Here is a 15,180-nt window from a genome sequence, read left to right as displayed (position 1 = left end):
TATTATTATTATTATTATTATTTGTGGTATTAGTAGTAATAGTACGCATGAGCTAACAGAGATTTATAACGTATAACCAATTTAAAAAATTTTTAAATTAATATAATCTTGAAACATCTATTATGTGACAGTAGAGTAGCATTTAATTAAATGTATTTGGTGTAGTGCATTAAAATATTGATAAAAAATTTAATTGCATAAATGTTACGCGTATGAGTAATTGCAAGTAGTAAGAGATAAAAAGATTTCGTTAAAATTGAAAGAAAGTAAAAGGACATTGAGGTAATATTGAAGACAGGTGAAGATGGATTATTACACATTAGCTTAGGACAGTAGAAAAGTAGCGCAGCCAATGCTGGGTTAGGTTAGGTTCAGTAACGCCCGCAAGCGTTTACAACATTAAGAATAGGAAAGAGGCAACAGGCTTGCGTTGTGTGAGCAGCGGGTGGGAGCGAGTACAACTGATGAGTGAGTAGTAAATACAAAGGTCGCGAGCACTTGGGTGTGGTTCACGTGGGATCTTTTTCTCACAGTGTGCTGTCGATGACTTTGTTTAGCATTTGACACTTGGAGCTCGACTCTCCGTCAACGCGAAGCTTCGAAGACGAGAAAAACGCAGCTCCTCGTCACGAAGGGAACAGAGGCCATTAATTAGTATTAAGAACGACTGCGTTTGTGAAAAATGAAAAAACGAAGTTTAGCCGGGAACGTCGGCATCGGAATCTTCCTCGTCGCTTTGATCTGTATTTGCGTAGCTTTTGGCACACCCGCTTGGTTAGTTAGTGATTATCGGATCACTAATGCACAATTGGACATGCTTGGTCTTTGGAGACACTGTTTTAGATCACTGCCTAACCCAATGGAAGCTGATGCTCCGAGGCGCTTTTTCGTCGGCTGCAGATGGGTTTATGATCCATTTACCACGGGCTATTCGGAAATCAGGGGCTTCCTCTTACCACGTAAGTGACATTTTTCATTTCTCGTCTTTAATTTCTTCTTTCAATTTAATTATTTTAAATATTAAATGAAATATATCATGTAGTATCTACTTCTTAGAAATTAATTTTTTTTTACTTTAACTGTGCATTCGGATATTTTAATGGACTTGTTATAAATAGTACTTTGTAATATTGGTATTAAAGTCTTTTGTCTAAATTATTATCTATTTAAAGCGGTTGAGATATTGAGATGCTTTGTTTATGTATATAGAAAGTTAGAGTTAAAAAGAATCTAATATATTCGGTAGGTAAGACTTTCTTTTGGGAGATTGTATGTTGATTTTAATTTATTCTTTATTGTATTGCAGCTTTTATGGTAGCCACGCAATTCTTTTATACAATTTGTTTCTTGGCATTTCTAATAACGTTGGGTCTAACGGTACTTTATGCAACCTGCTGGGATCCAGAGCAAAAGCATTACGTGCAGCTTATTATATCCATTGGAGCTCTTTTAATATTTGGAAGTATAAGCGGTTGTATTTCCGTCATAATATTCGCTTGCCTTGGAAATGCAGATGGATGGATGCCTGGTCATACTAATAATTATTTGGGTTGGTCGTTTGCATTGGCTGTTATTGGAAGTATTTTAGGTCTTATTGCCAGTCTTCTCTTTCTCGTCGAGTCGAATATACAGAAAAAGAAGAGGAAGAATCTTAAAGAATCTCAAACGAGATTTCCACTGGAATCTCGTACCTAAGTATTTTACTTATTTTTAAGTATATATGAGATACTTACAAAATGATCTGACAAGTCCGTCCATTAAAAATGTATTAAGTAATGAATGTGATGAGCTTTTATTTTTAAAGTAGTTTTAATTACGTTATCAAATTTTATTTAAATAATAATATTCTTATGTACAATTGTAAATTTATTTGAAATGATAATCCATCCATAGTTATTAGTACAAAACTTAAGCTAGATGCTAATAAAAAGACATTGTTTATAAATATTGTCCTTACATTGTTGTAAACTTTTTATACAAATAAACGTTTGTAATAATGTACGTTTTATCATTAATCCGTTCATATGCACGAATAAAAATATCAAAGGCCTAATAATTACAAAAGAGGAAGTAAAATTAATTCAAATATCAATTATTATTTATTAATGTCCATTGCTCTTTAAAAAAGAGCGAAAATTTTTATATATATATATATATATATATATATATATAGGCGCGCGCGCACACGCGCACGTGCACACACATGTATATGTATATATAACTATGCGTTTTTGATTATAAATTCATAATCAAAATATTTGTGCTGTCGCCCTCTATAGGTGCAAGCTGTAAACGAAGGATGAATGTAATTTTCATAGGTAGGAAGTACCTACACTAACAGTATAACACTAATTGAGAAACATATGAGGCGTGGTCACGATAGTTGATGTTGACAATTAGTTAAAATTAAACGTCTTGGCAATTAAAAGGCTATTTAATTTAAATCCGTACCTTGATACGGATATATAAATTTAATAAATACATTTGCAATAATGTTGGATTATCCTAAAGCTTCCAGTAAGTTTAAGTATTTCATTATGAACATGAAATTTCTAAGAGTTAACCTATATTATGAATTACTAAAAACACTTTTACATAGATGCTGTTGTATTTGGAGGAGTTATCACGTATGTAGCAGGTGTACTTCTTGTAATGTCTTTTACTAGGTAAGAATTGAAAAAGCTTCACACATCAATTGACATATTTATATTTAATTTGATTTTATATTGCGCAGCCCTTATTGGATACAATCATATGTAGAAACATTCAGTAGTTTTAAGCATATGGGATTATGGGAATATTGTTTTGAGAATTTCCGATATCCATACTATCAATTTGATAAATTATTCAATGGTTGTCATCACATATTCTCTCAAGAATACTATGTTATCCGAGAATGGTTGCTCCCAGGATGGTTGATGGTTGTTCAAGCATTTGTTACTTTAGCTCTTTTAATTTCATTCTTTGGCCAAGCGATTCTTATATTAATTTTAATAAGATTTCCATTAAAATTTGTATTGGAGAATGAATGGCTTCTATCAAGCATCGTTTGTGTTTGCAACGGTATTGCAGGTAAATTAAATTGCAATAAATACCTAATCTATTATTATTTAAAATGGATTGTTAAAAGTATTATCGCTTTCTCAGGTGCATTATTATTTCTCGCTGTTTCAATATTTGGAGGTCAATGTTGGAGAAGGGATTGGATGATGTATCCAAATTTCAATCATTTATCTTGGTCGTATGGATTAGCTGTTATTTCATTCAAATTCCATACAGTCGGAGCATTTCTTCTATATTTGGATGCGCGATCAAACTACAGAAGACGCAGAGAATCTCGGAATTTGGTTATGCAAATGCAACCCAATCCTCAAACTCATCACGGTTTACAACGCACAAACTATATATAGAATGCATTGAATCATTTAAAAACCTAGATTTTATATAAGAATGAAACATCATTGATTTAAACAAAAACAAAAAACAAAAAAAAAAAAAAAAAAAAAAAAAAAAAAAAAAAAACACGTGACATGTCGCATGTCACAAGACTCACTAAAGTATAATAATTATTCCGTCCACTTTTATCTATTAAATTATAATATTTAATTATAAAATATATTTTACAATTAAGGCATAAATTATTATTATTGCAATTCAATAATTTATAACATTTTACAAATAAAATTAGAATTTTACAATAAAAATATACAGCTTTAGATAAAAAAATTTAAAATATAAAATTTTTTAATTTATATAATTTTAAAATAAATTTATTCTAAATAATTTATAACTTAATATTCCAACTTGACAATAATGCAAATTTTAACGATATATATATATATATATACATACAAATATACATATATATATATATATATATATATATATATTTCTTTTTTATTTGTAAAGTATAGTAGATCAATATATTTAGGAATCTCAGTTTTTATAACCACTTGATTTGTACAATTTATAATGTAATGTAAATAAGTGCCTTTCTATTTTATATAATAAACTACTTAATACTTTTTTTAAAGTTTATATATTTGTTAAATTATGACAATTTTTTTTTAATATACAAATATTTTCATATTTTTAAAATGTTTGAAATAAAATAAAACAATTTATCATGAAATTTTAAAACTGTTATACATATTAAAGGGAAAAATGTAAATACAATATTTAAATATTTTTATTGAAGGTTTTCTTTCAAAGAGATGACATTTTTATAAGCAGTATTTTATATTTAAACAAAATTATCTTAAGTACAATTTATTTTGTTGGGATAAATAATGTTGTAAAAAATGTTCATACACACCTGGTATCTGATTCTGTAAACAAATATCTAAGGCAAATTCCATTGCGTCTAATGATGGATTTCCATCTATTACCAAGAGTGGAGCATTTTCTAAAATCTGTCGATTTTGTTGAAGAAATTCTTTATTAATTTTCATAAATGCATTCATTTCACCAACACCGAAACAACAATTTCCCTTATTATCAATTACGGCAGTATACCTAAATGAAATAATAAAATATAAATAAACTTAACCATTAAGGAATAGTTAATTTGTTTACCTATCCATTTGGCTTTAATAAATGAATGATTAAAATTATTTATGAAAGTGTATTACTTAATTACATAATGATAATGTGTTATAAAAATTCATAATTGATCTCTAAAATATTTTCCTTACTAAATATTAAGTTGATTTTTAAATTAAGTTTTTTCTTGTTAATTAAAAACGTTGAAACCAATTTTTTGAAGTTATACGCAATAATATAATGATCGTTTAACTTTTACACATATGAACATAAATTTATAATGTTCAAATTTTTAATTTAATATCGTAGAAAAAGAACGTCACTTTAATTAAGCAATTAATATATATTTTTAAAATTAATTTTAAAGATAAAATTTGTTATTTAGAGATGTTAATTATAAATGTAATTATGTTTCATTTAATATTATAAATTTTAAATCATTTTCATTGTAGAAATGTAAAATTTCCTAATAGTCAATAATAATAAGTTTCATCAGTAATAGTAATTACATGAATTATTTCAAAATAAATATTTTTCAATAAATAACAAAATTTTAAAATAAAATTTACTATCTTATCGAGTTTTACCACATTTTTAATATGTAAGTACGAAAATAGAAATTAAAAAAATATAATTAAAATTTTAATTAAAGAATATATTTATATTTATAGAAATAATTATTATATAATCATTGATTATAATATTCTTTATTTTTTCAAATATCATAGCTTTTACTTAAATTATAATTAACTTTAATATTTAATTCCAGTAATTGTGCTTAATAAATAATAACAAATCATAATAAATTGTCATAATTTAAGCGGTTTTCTTCCATTCTCAATGTCTTCTCGTATTTGAGATTTATAATTACATTTTTATAAAACAATTTTGTGCTACAATGTCTAATTATTTTAATTATTTTAATATTTAAAAATTCATTGTTTTGTATTTTCTTTCTGAAATCATTTATTTTACAAATAAATATATAGTACAACTAACCTGGCCGTACTGATATCAGGCAAAATACGTATGGTCGAGGATGCAGACCCAAGACTGTGAGTGATCGCTCGTCCAGCTTCATCATCACCAATTACACTGAGTAATTTTGTATCGGCCATCCCCAAATTTATAAGAGCAGCAGCTAAGTTTCGGCCAACTCCACCACAAGTTCGATAACTTTCACCCTTATGAGTACTTCCATTAAACTGCAATTTTCATTTGAATTTTTATTTAAAATTGTTTATAATTTAGAAAATCATTGCAATATAGTAACTATTAGTGAATGACTTTTTTTAATTCAGCACATTATATATATATATATATATATATATTTATTTATTTATGTAGTTGAGTTATAATTAAAAGCTATATTTATTTAATGTCAAGGCTTTTATATGACCTTAGTTTTTATGTATTAAATAAAAATATTCTTAAGAAACGTTTCTTTAATATTGAACAAGATACTTTTTAATTGTCATTATTTCTAATCTTTAAAGATTATTTTCCAATTAAGTTGAAATAGTAGAATCCAAGTATTATAAATATAACTTTTTGTTTGATGTACTATAAAATATGAATTGCCGAAATAATTGAAGGTGTCTAAAAATAAAAATTAAATTACCTTCCAAATAATTACATATTGATTTTTATTAATCGAATAAAATAATTATTAAAGTATATATATATATATACATATATTTTTTTTTTAAGAAACAACCATTTAAGAAAGTATAAAACTTATAGTATATATTTTAAATAAATATATCCTTTAATTTTAATGAGCTAAATATTACTATAAATACAATTATGTATAATATTTTGCAAAATTATTCAAAATTATTCCTATATATACATGTATCTGTGTAAATTAAAAATAGTAGTAGTCATGTAATTTTAATCAACATAAATATTTATCAAAATATGGTGTATGTCTGTATTATTATTATTAGTAAATTGATTTATTATCAATAAAAGAATTTGTTATTTATAGCAATTGTTTTTAAATTGTTAAATTTATTTATATTAACGTATACAAACATTTTCTTTCTAATGAAATACTTTGTATTCTTAAACCGCTAATATTTAATAATATGTTATGTAAAATGTAATAATTTCATAAATAAAATTACATATCTGATCTTAAAGAAACTATTTTCTAAATTATTGAAATAGTTAAATTATATTAATTGTCATTAAATTAATCTTTCAAATTTAATTGTGACATATATTAACTACATACTTTAAAAGTTTATAACTAGCAAACTATTAACAATAAAATATCATATTTTAATAATGAAATATTTATATTTATTTTTATCGCTTCACACTGCAAATATATGTTTAACAATAATTTAAAAATTTTTTAAATTATGAAATGGAATATGTTTTTTTACAATTTAACAAGAATTATTTTTTTTTTTCAGTTTGACAGAAAATATTTAGTTTTTGATATTTTATTATTTTTTATCTTTTGTAATATATTGATTAGGTATATAAATTACAACTTCACGTATTTTATAAAGAGATTTAGAAAAATTATGTTTTAGGAAAAATCACGTTTATTTTTTGCTATATGTTATTGCACTGACATATTCTTAACATTAACATTTCCTTTCTTGATATCGTGTTTCGTTTTAGGCAAATACACAAGAACTTTCTAAATTACCCCGTTAGACGTTTTCTTTCTTCAGTTTCAAGTATTAATAATTTATTATTCAATCTTACACAATTGAATAATTGTTCATATAACAATCCAACTAACAAGAATAACAACGAAATGAAAATTTTAGTTGTGATACGGTATTAAAAATCTTGGACATTCGATGTAAACTTAACTTTATTGTTATAAAAAGAAACCATTATAAAAATTAATTGATGTAGCTTCACTTCACTTCCCTTCACTTAGTAAAAAAACTTATGATACTTTTTGTTATTAGGATTGTTTCAAACAGGTAATTTGTATTCAAGCAAATATCAGTACTTCTTATGTTAAATAATAATTAACATAATATTTTTTATACTTGCATACGAATATAATACGTTATATTTTCTTTTATTTTTTCTGTACAATAACAGACTTACGGTAATAAGTAAAAATTCAAATAGTTACGATCATTCAATGAGCTTTATAATATTGCGTCTTAAAAAATATTATTTATCTTTTATGATGGATTTTTAATTAAATATGTTTTAATATAATGGTTAATTTTAATTTTCTGATATTAACACTTTCAAAATATATAAATAAATAAAAATAATTTATTTCGACAATAAGTACGATTTTACACGAATTCAAAACTTTACAATATGGATAATGTAAAAAATGCGCGCGCGCACACACGCACACGCACACGCACACACACACACGCGCACACAAATAATTTAAATATTATTTTTATAATAATGAATATTAAATTTTAAAATAATTTGATGTAAATATAACACCACATGGATGTGCATAATCAAAGTAATGTAATTAAAAGTAGAAAATAAAGTAATAATGTAAATATTAATAATATAACTTAGCTATTACAAGTTTCAACACATTTATTCAAAACACATTTATTAGACTAATATCAATTTTCATTTTTTTTAATCATCATCAATTCAATAAAACATGAAATAGTACTCAACTCTTATTTTTGAATCGATTATCATGTCGGCTAATAGTCGGCTAATATTTTTGAAATTTTCGAAATTTCCTGAAATTAAATTATTCATTTCATTTATATATAAATGTAAATATCTAAAAGATTATAAAATTCATATAAAACATTAAAAATTTATCGTTATCAGAGTTTTATATAAAGATAGTTCACACAATAAAGTATGTGAATCGATGGCGCGACTCACTATTCTTTCCCAAGCATGTATCTTCTTAACTATTGGCTGTATGAATGAAAATGCGTGGAATTTAATTTTGAAAATTTACTAGCACTTTCTTAAAAATATCTACTTAAAAAAAATGAAAAAATTTTTTTAATTAAAATTCGTTACCCCAGGAATGACCTCTCAAGGCTTATCATACGCATTACTTTATGCACACATCTATTTTATAATATTGTAATTTCATAAAAATAACACTTTTATTAAATTTATTGTACATTATAGATTTCTTAATAATCAAATCATTATACATTGGTATCGATATTTTAAAAAATAACTTTTAAATGATTATTATTATCATAAGTGAAAATATGAATTGATTATTTTTCATCATCAATGTTTATTCAAATTATTTTTTCAGATTAAAAACGATCGATAAAATAATGAAAAACTAAATGTATAGAAAATCACAGAGAAAAATGACATTACGAATATAGGGTTTTACAAACAATAGAATCAAAATTTGATTTTGATGAGTAATTTTCAATGATGCGAACAAATTTTGTTCAAGGATTTGCAAACGTTTAAATAAAATTATACGATTTAGGATTTAGGCTTGGCTGCAATCGTAAAATATTTCTATTTCTATGATGTAAAATGTCATTGTAAGAAAATTTATTGCAACTATTTGGATATTTCAATACTTTTGTAAATTCTATCTATTCTTATTTACTCATATTAATTAATTGATGAATCAGTTGATGACTGAAAAAAAAAACAGATTTATTTTCTTTCTTTCTTTCTTTCTTTCTTTCTTTCTTTCTTCACAAACATAAAGATTTTTTCCGAATTACATCATTAAATTTTGAATTTGAATGATTCTTATAAGTAGTTATTATCTTATATTATCGTACCTAATATGTACTTATATATGAAGAAGCTCTTTTAAGTTATAGTTATAATAGTACTCCTCAACTATATGTGCAAATGAATTTAATCGTCAAATGACAAAGATCCTACATAATCTTAGGTTTGACGAGTGAAAATGATTGCGCAATAAGACCTTTCACGAACCTTTAGATAAAAAAACTTATACCATACTATAATCATTGGTTTGACATTTAATTTCCAAGTTTATAATAAAAGTTTTTTTAATGCTAATTGATTGATAGTAACATCAATTGGAATACTGCGTGTTTTAAGTATAATTTTAGCGTTTCATAAACTTTTAGCTACCATTTAGCTGCAGTTAAAAAAATTAAATTATAATTAAAGAAATACGTTCTGTCCTCCACCTCCAATGCGATAATGCAGTAAAATTTGGCACAGCATTGAAGATAAAGCGTAGTAAGAAATAATAAAATTTCGGTTGTATGTCGGAATATCCGTACGTAAAATCTATTTTCGCAAAATATCATACGTGTAATTGAAATATCAATCGCAGAGCATTAAGCGCATGCAAATGAAAGCGCAGCTGTCAAAGACGAGCGGCGAAGGTAATTTTTGCACGCGAGCAATTGAGAGGTATCGAGGGGAAAAGCAGGCCACAATGAAATTGAGTGTTAAAGAGCCGAAGTACTGGGCGTCGCGACGCACGTATGAGTGAGCCCAGAGACCCTTGCGAGGTAGACAAGTCGCGTGGCGTTTGGCCTTCGATTCGAGGCGCAGGCCCGACGGCCTCGGCGGCGTCGTTCCTCCTCTCGGTTGCGCGCCCCTATCCGCCGTCACGGCGGCAGTCTGCCCGTAGTCCCGGATGCAAACGGACGACGCGGAATCCAGCAGTCGTCCCCGTCGACTCGAGACGGCCGCGACGAACTTCTGACGCCCAAGTCGCGCCAGAAGAGCCCGCACATTGAGAGGCTGCAGGGGCCTAAAGGCCATCGTCGTCGCTTCCTCGGGGGCTATGAGTCGTCGGCACTGAGCCCTCGGGGGGCGATGCTCACCGTCTTCTACTCCTCTTCTTCCTTGCCCGCGTCCTCGTCTTCGCCCTTCTCGCAGTTATATCGTGAGAAAAGCACCGACCACCAGCCACTACCGCCGACGCTGCTCAAAGTCCGACACTCGCACTGACCTGCGCCCAAGGAGCTCGGCCAACATGATCGACGTGACGTGACATCCAGGACATACATACATTCTCTCTCCCTTCTCCATCACTTTACCACTCTCTCTCTCTATATCTCTCTCTCTCTCACTCTCTCTCTCTCTCTCTCTCTCACTCTCTCTCTCTCTATTTTGCATCAATTTACATTGATGTAAATTTGACACGTACACGCCCGCTCGCTTACACGCACACGCACACGCATAGCACACTCATTCAAACTCACTCACGCATGCACGCAAGCACGCACTAATACACGCGCGCGCGCGCGCGCGCACACACACACACACACACTCTCTCTCTCTCTCTCTCTCTCTCTCTCTCTCTCTCTCTCTCTCTCTCTCTCTCTTTTCCTCTTCCTCTCAATATTACACTCGTTCTACTAACTACCCCCTTTGTCCTCCTTCTCGTCATCCGCTTCCTATACGTTCTTCCTTTTTACTTCCTATTATCTTTTTTAACCTTAAGTTTGTTCAAGTGCATTTACTGATCCTTGGTCATATTCGGAATGCTAATAAAGGTTGTGGATTTTTCATAGAATGAAAGTGATATGTGCGAAATAGAAGTATCGTATTAAGTCAAAGAAGAGCTATGAAATTCAGTAAGACTAATACGCTTAGCTTTGTCAAGGTTAGTATAAGTTAAAATTCATCACTTTACTCTGTCTTTCTAATTAATCAAAAATATCTTTTCTACGCGTACGCGTGTTTCTGATCCATGTGCGTTTGCGCGTATCGATCTGTAAAGCTTTGACAAAAAAATCTAAATTTCCAAAATGTTCTCTTGCATCTCCTTTTTATCACTATTAGATAGATGCGCCTGAACTCTTTCTTTTTTTCTTACTTTACACTGAACTTTCTTTCTTTCGTAGCTCATTTATTCTTCATTTAATATAATAATAATTCAAATAATATCTGTTATGTATTCGCTAACATTTTGCGAATTAGCTACTATATATTCTACTCTATAATGCTATTCCCATTCTTACATTCCTATTTATATGTCGATCGATAAATTCTTTCTTTTGGCCATTATATAAATACCTAAATACAATTATAATTTATATTATGTTGAAAATATATGGATAATTCTTATTACACACGCGCGCGCGCTCGCACGCACACACACACACACACACACACACACATATAAATAATTTAAATATCATTTTTAGAATAAAAAATATTAAATTTGTAAATAATTTGATGTAAATATAACACCACATGGATGTACATAATCAAAGTAATCTAATTAAAAGAAAATGTATGTCATTGAAAATGGCAAGGAAAATACGCAAAAAAGAATAAAACTGAATAAATAAATTATGCTTGTTATTATTATGCGATAATCTAAAGTGAAGAGTCATTAATTCTTGTTTTTATATATTAAAAAATGCTTCATTAAAAACATTTATCAATTTAAAACTACGTGTAAATATATATGTTAACGAGTACATTACTTGTAATAATATTTATTTATTAGTCATTATAATGATTATATTGGATATCGATGAAGATTTTTTAAATTTAATGTTAAATACAGATTGACATTAGTTTCAAACATAAACAGTTATGAATATGATTTTTTAACTAATCACTCGTTTTCACTCTTCTCATTTTTCTCTCCTTAATTTTCTGAAATTGAAAGAAGAAATAAATGGCACATTCTGAATCAAATGAAGGTAAGCATGCAGACTGAAATAGCTAATGAAAAAATAAAATTAAACAATGGCTTATTGTCGGGTTTTTCAAAAAAGTTCGCTATTACATTACTGATTAGCCCATAAATATAGCCATTATTACATAATAGGAAAAACAGAAAGAATATAGGTGTGCGAAAGAATTACTAATTGTTAATAAAATTATTACAAATTTACATTTACCATATATTATCGGATAAGAGTTCGATTAAAAAATTGCATAATCATTCTTCTTTCCTTTATCATACTCGTACACCAAATTTCTTCCTTTGTATTCTTTTTGTCTTTGTATTTCAATTTTATCATATTCTATTTATTTTCTCATATTTTTGATTTTTATTCTATTATAATTTGCAATTCTAAAAAATTGCTTCCAATAATCTTTTTTCTGAATTTTAAATTGATACAATTTCGTTATAGGACATTTATACAATTCGCAGAGTCAACGAATGCGCACTTTATATTAATCGTTTTTTACGTACTCCTTATCGTTATTTATGTTTATAATATCTTTCTTGTTTTATTATCCCAACAAAGAATTACTCTATAAATACCAAACATTTTATTATAAATGTTGAATTTTATATTATGATTTTTATAAGTATTGTAACTAATTATTTATATAAATATAGAATTTATATATTTTAAAAATTGATTCAAAACTTTATCATTTCAAATATAACAATTTTAACATATTCTTTTTTTTTGTCTTTTACTCTCTCTCTCTCTCTCTCTCTCTCTCTCTCTCTCTCTGTCTCTGTCTCTTGTTTATAAACAATGAAGGTCATTATTTGTTTAGTACAATATAATTTATTGTGAAATTATTTTATTCTTAGAATATTTACTGTGATTACACATTGTTTTCTTAAAAGTTTATTAAAAATACCATGTAATTGTTTTAATGCTTTTTTAAAAAATCTTTGAAAGCTCATAGTTTATTATTAGTTTTAAATAGACATGATTTTAAATCTCGATAATCTTTCATTTAAAATCTTTTCATTAATTATCTGATTAAAAAAAAAATTTAATATTGTTTTAATAATTTTTTATGCTCAAATATTTACTATCCATATAAGTATAATCAATAATTATTTTTTTGATTTCTCTACAATTAATCTTTATTATTCATATTCACAATTATAAAAAAGCCTATAAATGAGAAAATGAAAGAGATACATTAGACACATTCTGTTCATATTTTTACATTTTATTTTGTAAAATGCATAAGTTTGCTATTTAGAAAAAATTCAATCAACAGCTTATATAAATTTCCTTTACTATTAATTATTTCTTTTATATTAAAAATAGCACTCAAAAAGGTATATTTAATCGAATAAATGCTCAAAAAATTATTCTTCAAAGTTAATAATATATTTTGTACTATAACTTATATTTGGTCTTCATACATTTATCATTAATACTAATTTTAGCACTTATTTCCAATACGAAATTATAACTCTATTCAAGTCTTTGATATTTAAATTGTTTGAAAACAATAGATTATATGGAAATAAATTACAATTAATTTGATTGCATTTCATTATAAATATGTTCATTATAAAATGTATTGATAATTAGATAAAAATACGATGTATATTGCAATTTTTAAGTTGTAAATTCGGAAATATAATGTAAATAAATGTAATATAAAATAAACTATAATGTAAATATAAATATTTAAAAATAATTTAGATTATTAATATTCAAGATCCATTGAACGTTATATGTTGAATGACAATATGTTTTAATGGTAAACTGGAACAATGGAAACATTTCAGTAGCATAGATCTTATAATTAATTTATTAATTAATAATAATATTAATGTAATTATTAATTATAAACTTTTTTTTATAGTACATATTTTAAATATAATTCGAATATAATATTAAGCATTAAATTATAAAAGCAAACAAATTTGTAATATCAAACAAAAAGAACAGCTTATTATTTAATAAAAATTGATGAAGTTTCTCGATTAAACGTTCATTGATGCTTCGAAGTGTTTTTTATAATAACTGTACGAGCAAATCTATCATAATGCACACGAAACTACTTTGACTGCACCGAGACTATTAATTTTTATATTATTGTTATTAATGTGATATTATCATACACTTGTGCAAACGATTTGTTCAACAATGATCGATATCATGTTTCTCAAAAATATTTATTAGGAATTTATTAAACATACTTTTAGTAATTGAGTTATGTATATGGTAGATGAAATATCTGAGTTAAAGGCATGAGATTTGTTAAAAAGAAAATAAGGTCAGAATTGGGCGATGGCAGGGTTGAAGGTCGTGTAAAAATCAATTCGATGTCCGTTGCATACGTACGTAGACGTTCATAGATTAAGAATCAATTATGAACTATATAAGTAAAATTAATTATCAATTATTTGACTACGAATTTCAAAAAAAAACAATGAAAATACGGGGAATCATTAATATTATTTGCATCATCAAATTTGATAAGCATTAATAAATAAATGAATTTTGTTGATATGTGCTAACTAGTTGATTAATAGATTATTACGTTTAAGTAAATAGTTTGGGTTAAAAACTAAACAAATACTAATGATTATTTTTATAAAATTACATTCAAAATTTTTATATAAAAAAAAGAAAAAAAGAAAAAAACGAAAACCTATAATAATTAACTATACGACCGACATAAATGACGAACTGAACATGTAAATAAATTATCTATTTTGGAAACTTTTTCAAGATTTTTGATTTACTATATTGTCTAATTTGAACAAGTATGTCTTAAAAATATTGTTTTAGTAAAATAATATGTATTACAAATTAAATATATTTAACGTTGCATTGAATGAGTTTTCAATATTATTATTATAGGATACTTTTATGCTTTAGTAATATGAAGCTTTAGTTTTCTACTTTAATAATTTCATTGCCTAAAAATAAATTTAAATTTATTTTCAAAAGAAATTTATTTTCAAGTTGATTTTTTAATATCTAATCAGTGAATAGTGTCTAAAAATTTTGTTTAAAT

At 26.6% G+C, this 15,180-nt stretch overlaps 4 protein-coding genes across 4 annotated transcripts in view; 3 read left to right on the top strand and 1 right to left on the bottom strand.

Annotated features, from left to right (window-relative positions):
• LOC105368259 (pseudouridine-metabolizing bifunctional protein C1861.05) overlaps positions 1–15,180 on the bottom strand; it is a 69,295-nt gene that overhangs the window by 5,290 nt on the left and 48,825 nt on the right. The window contains exons 6-7 of the mRNA XM_011507238.1: positions 5,542–5,747; positions 4,316–4,515 (exon numbers count right to left, since the gene is read on the bottom strand). Of these exons, the coding sequence (XP_011505540.1) occupies positions 4,316–4,515; positions 5,542–5,747 (406 nt within the window). The remainder of the gene's footprint in view (positions 1–4,315; positions 4,516–5,541; positions 5,748–15,180) is intronic.
• sinu (claudin family member sinuous) lies at positions 182–1,780 on the top strand. The gene is made up of 2 exons (XM_011507235.1): positions 182–959; positions 1,307–1,780. The coding sequence occupies exons 1-2, from the start codon at positions 683–685 to the stop codon at positions 1,693–1,695; spliced, it is 666 nt and encodes a 221-aa protein (XP_011505537.1). The 5' UTR covers positions 182–682; the 3' UTR covers positions 1,696–1,780.
• Positions 2,334–3,478, top strand: pck (Claudin superfamily protein pickel). Its single transcript, XM_011507236.1, has 4 exons — positions 2,334–2,517; positions 2,600–2,666; positions 2,735–3,072; positions 3,148–3,478. Exons 1-4 carry the CDS (start codon positions 2,493–2,495, stop codon positions 3,408–3,410), a joined length of 693 nt encoding a protein of 230 aa, XP_011505538.1. The 5' UTR covers positions 2,334–2,492; the 3' UTR covers positions 3,411–3,478.
• LOC105368258 (uncharacterized) overlaps positions 10,939–15,180 on the top strand; it is a 34,946-nt gene continuing 30,704 nt past the window's right edge. The window contains exon 1 of the mRNA XM_011507237.1: positions 10,939–11,095. The gene's annotated coding sequence lies outside the window, so the exon portion shown is untranslated. The remainder of the gene's footprint in view (positions 11,096–15,180) is intronic.

This window comes from Ceratosolen solmsi, unplaced genomic scaffold, assembly GCF_000503995.2.
Source record: "Ceratosolen solmsi marchali unplaced genomic scaffold, CerSol_1.0 scaffold6, whole genome shotgun sequence".
In the NCBI taxonomy this organism is placed as follows: Eukaryota; Metazoa; Arthropoda; class Insecta; order Hymenoptera; family Agaonidae; genus Ceratosolen; species Ceratosolen solmsi.
The sequence above is the reverse complement of the archived record's forward strand: the minus strand, read 5'-3'. Positions and strand labels throughout refer to the sequence as shown.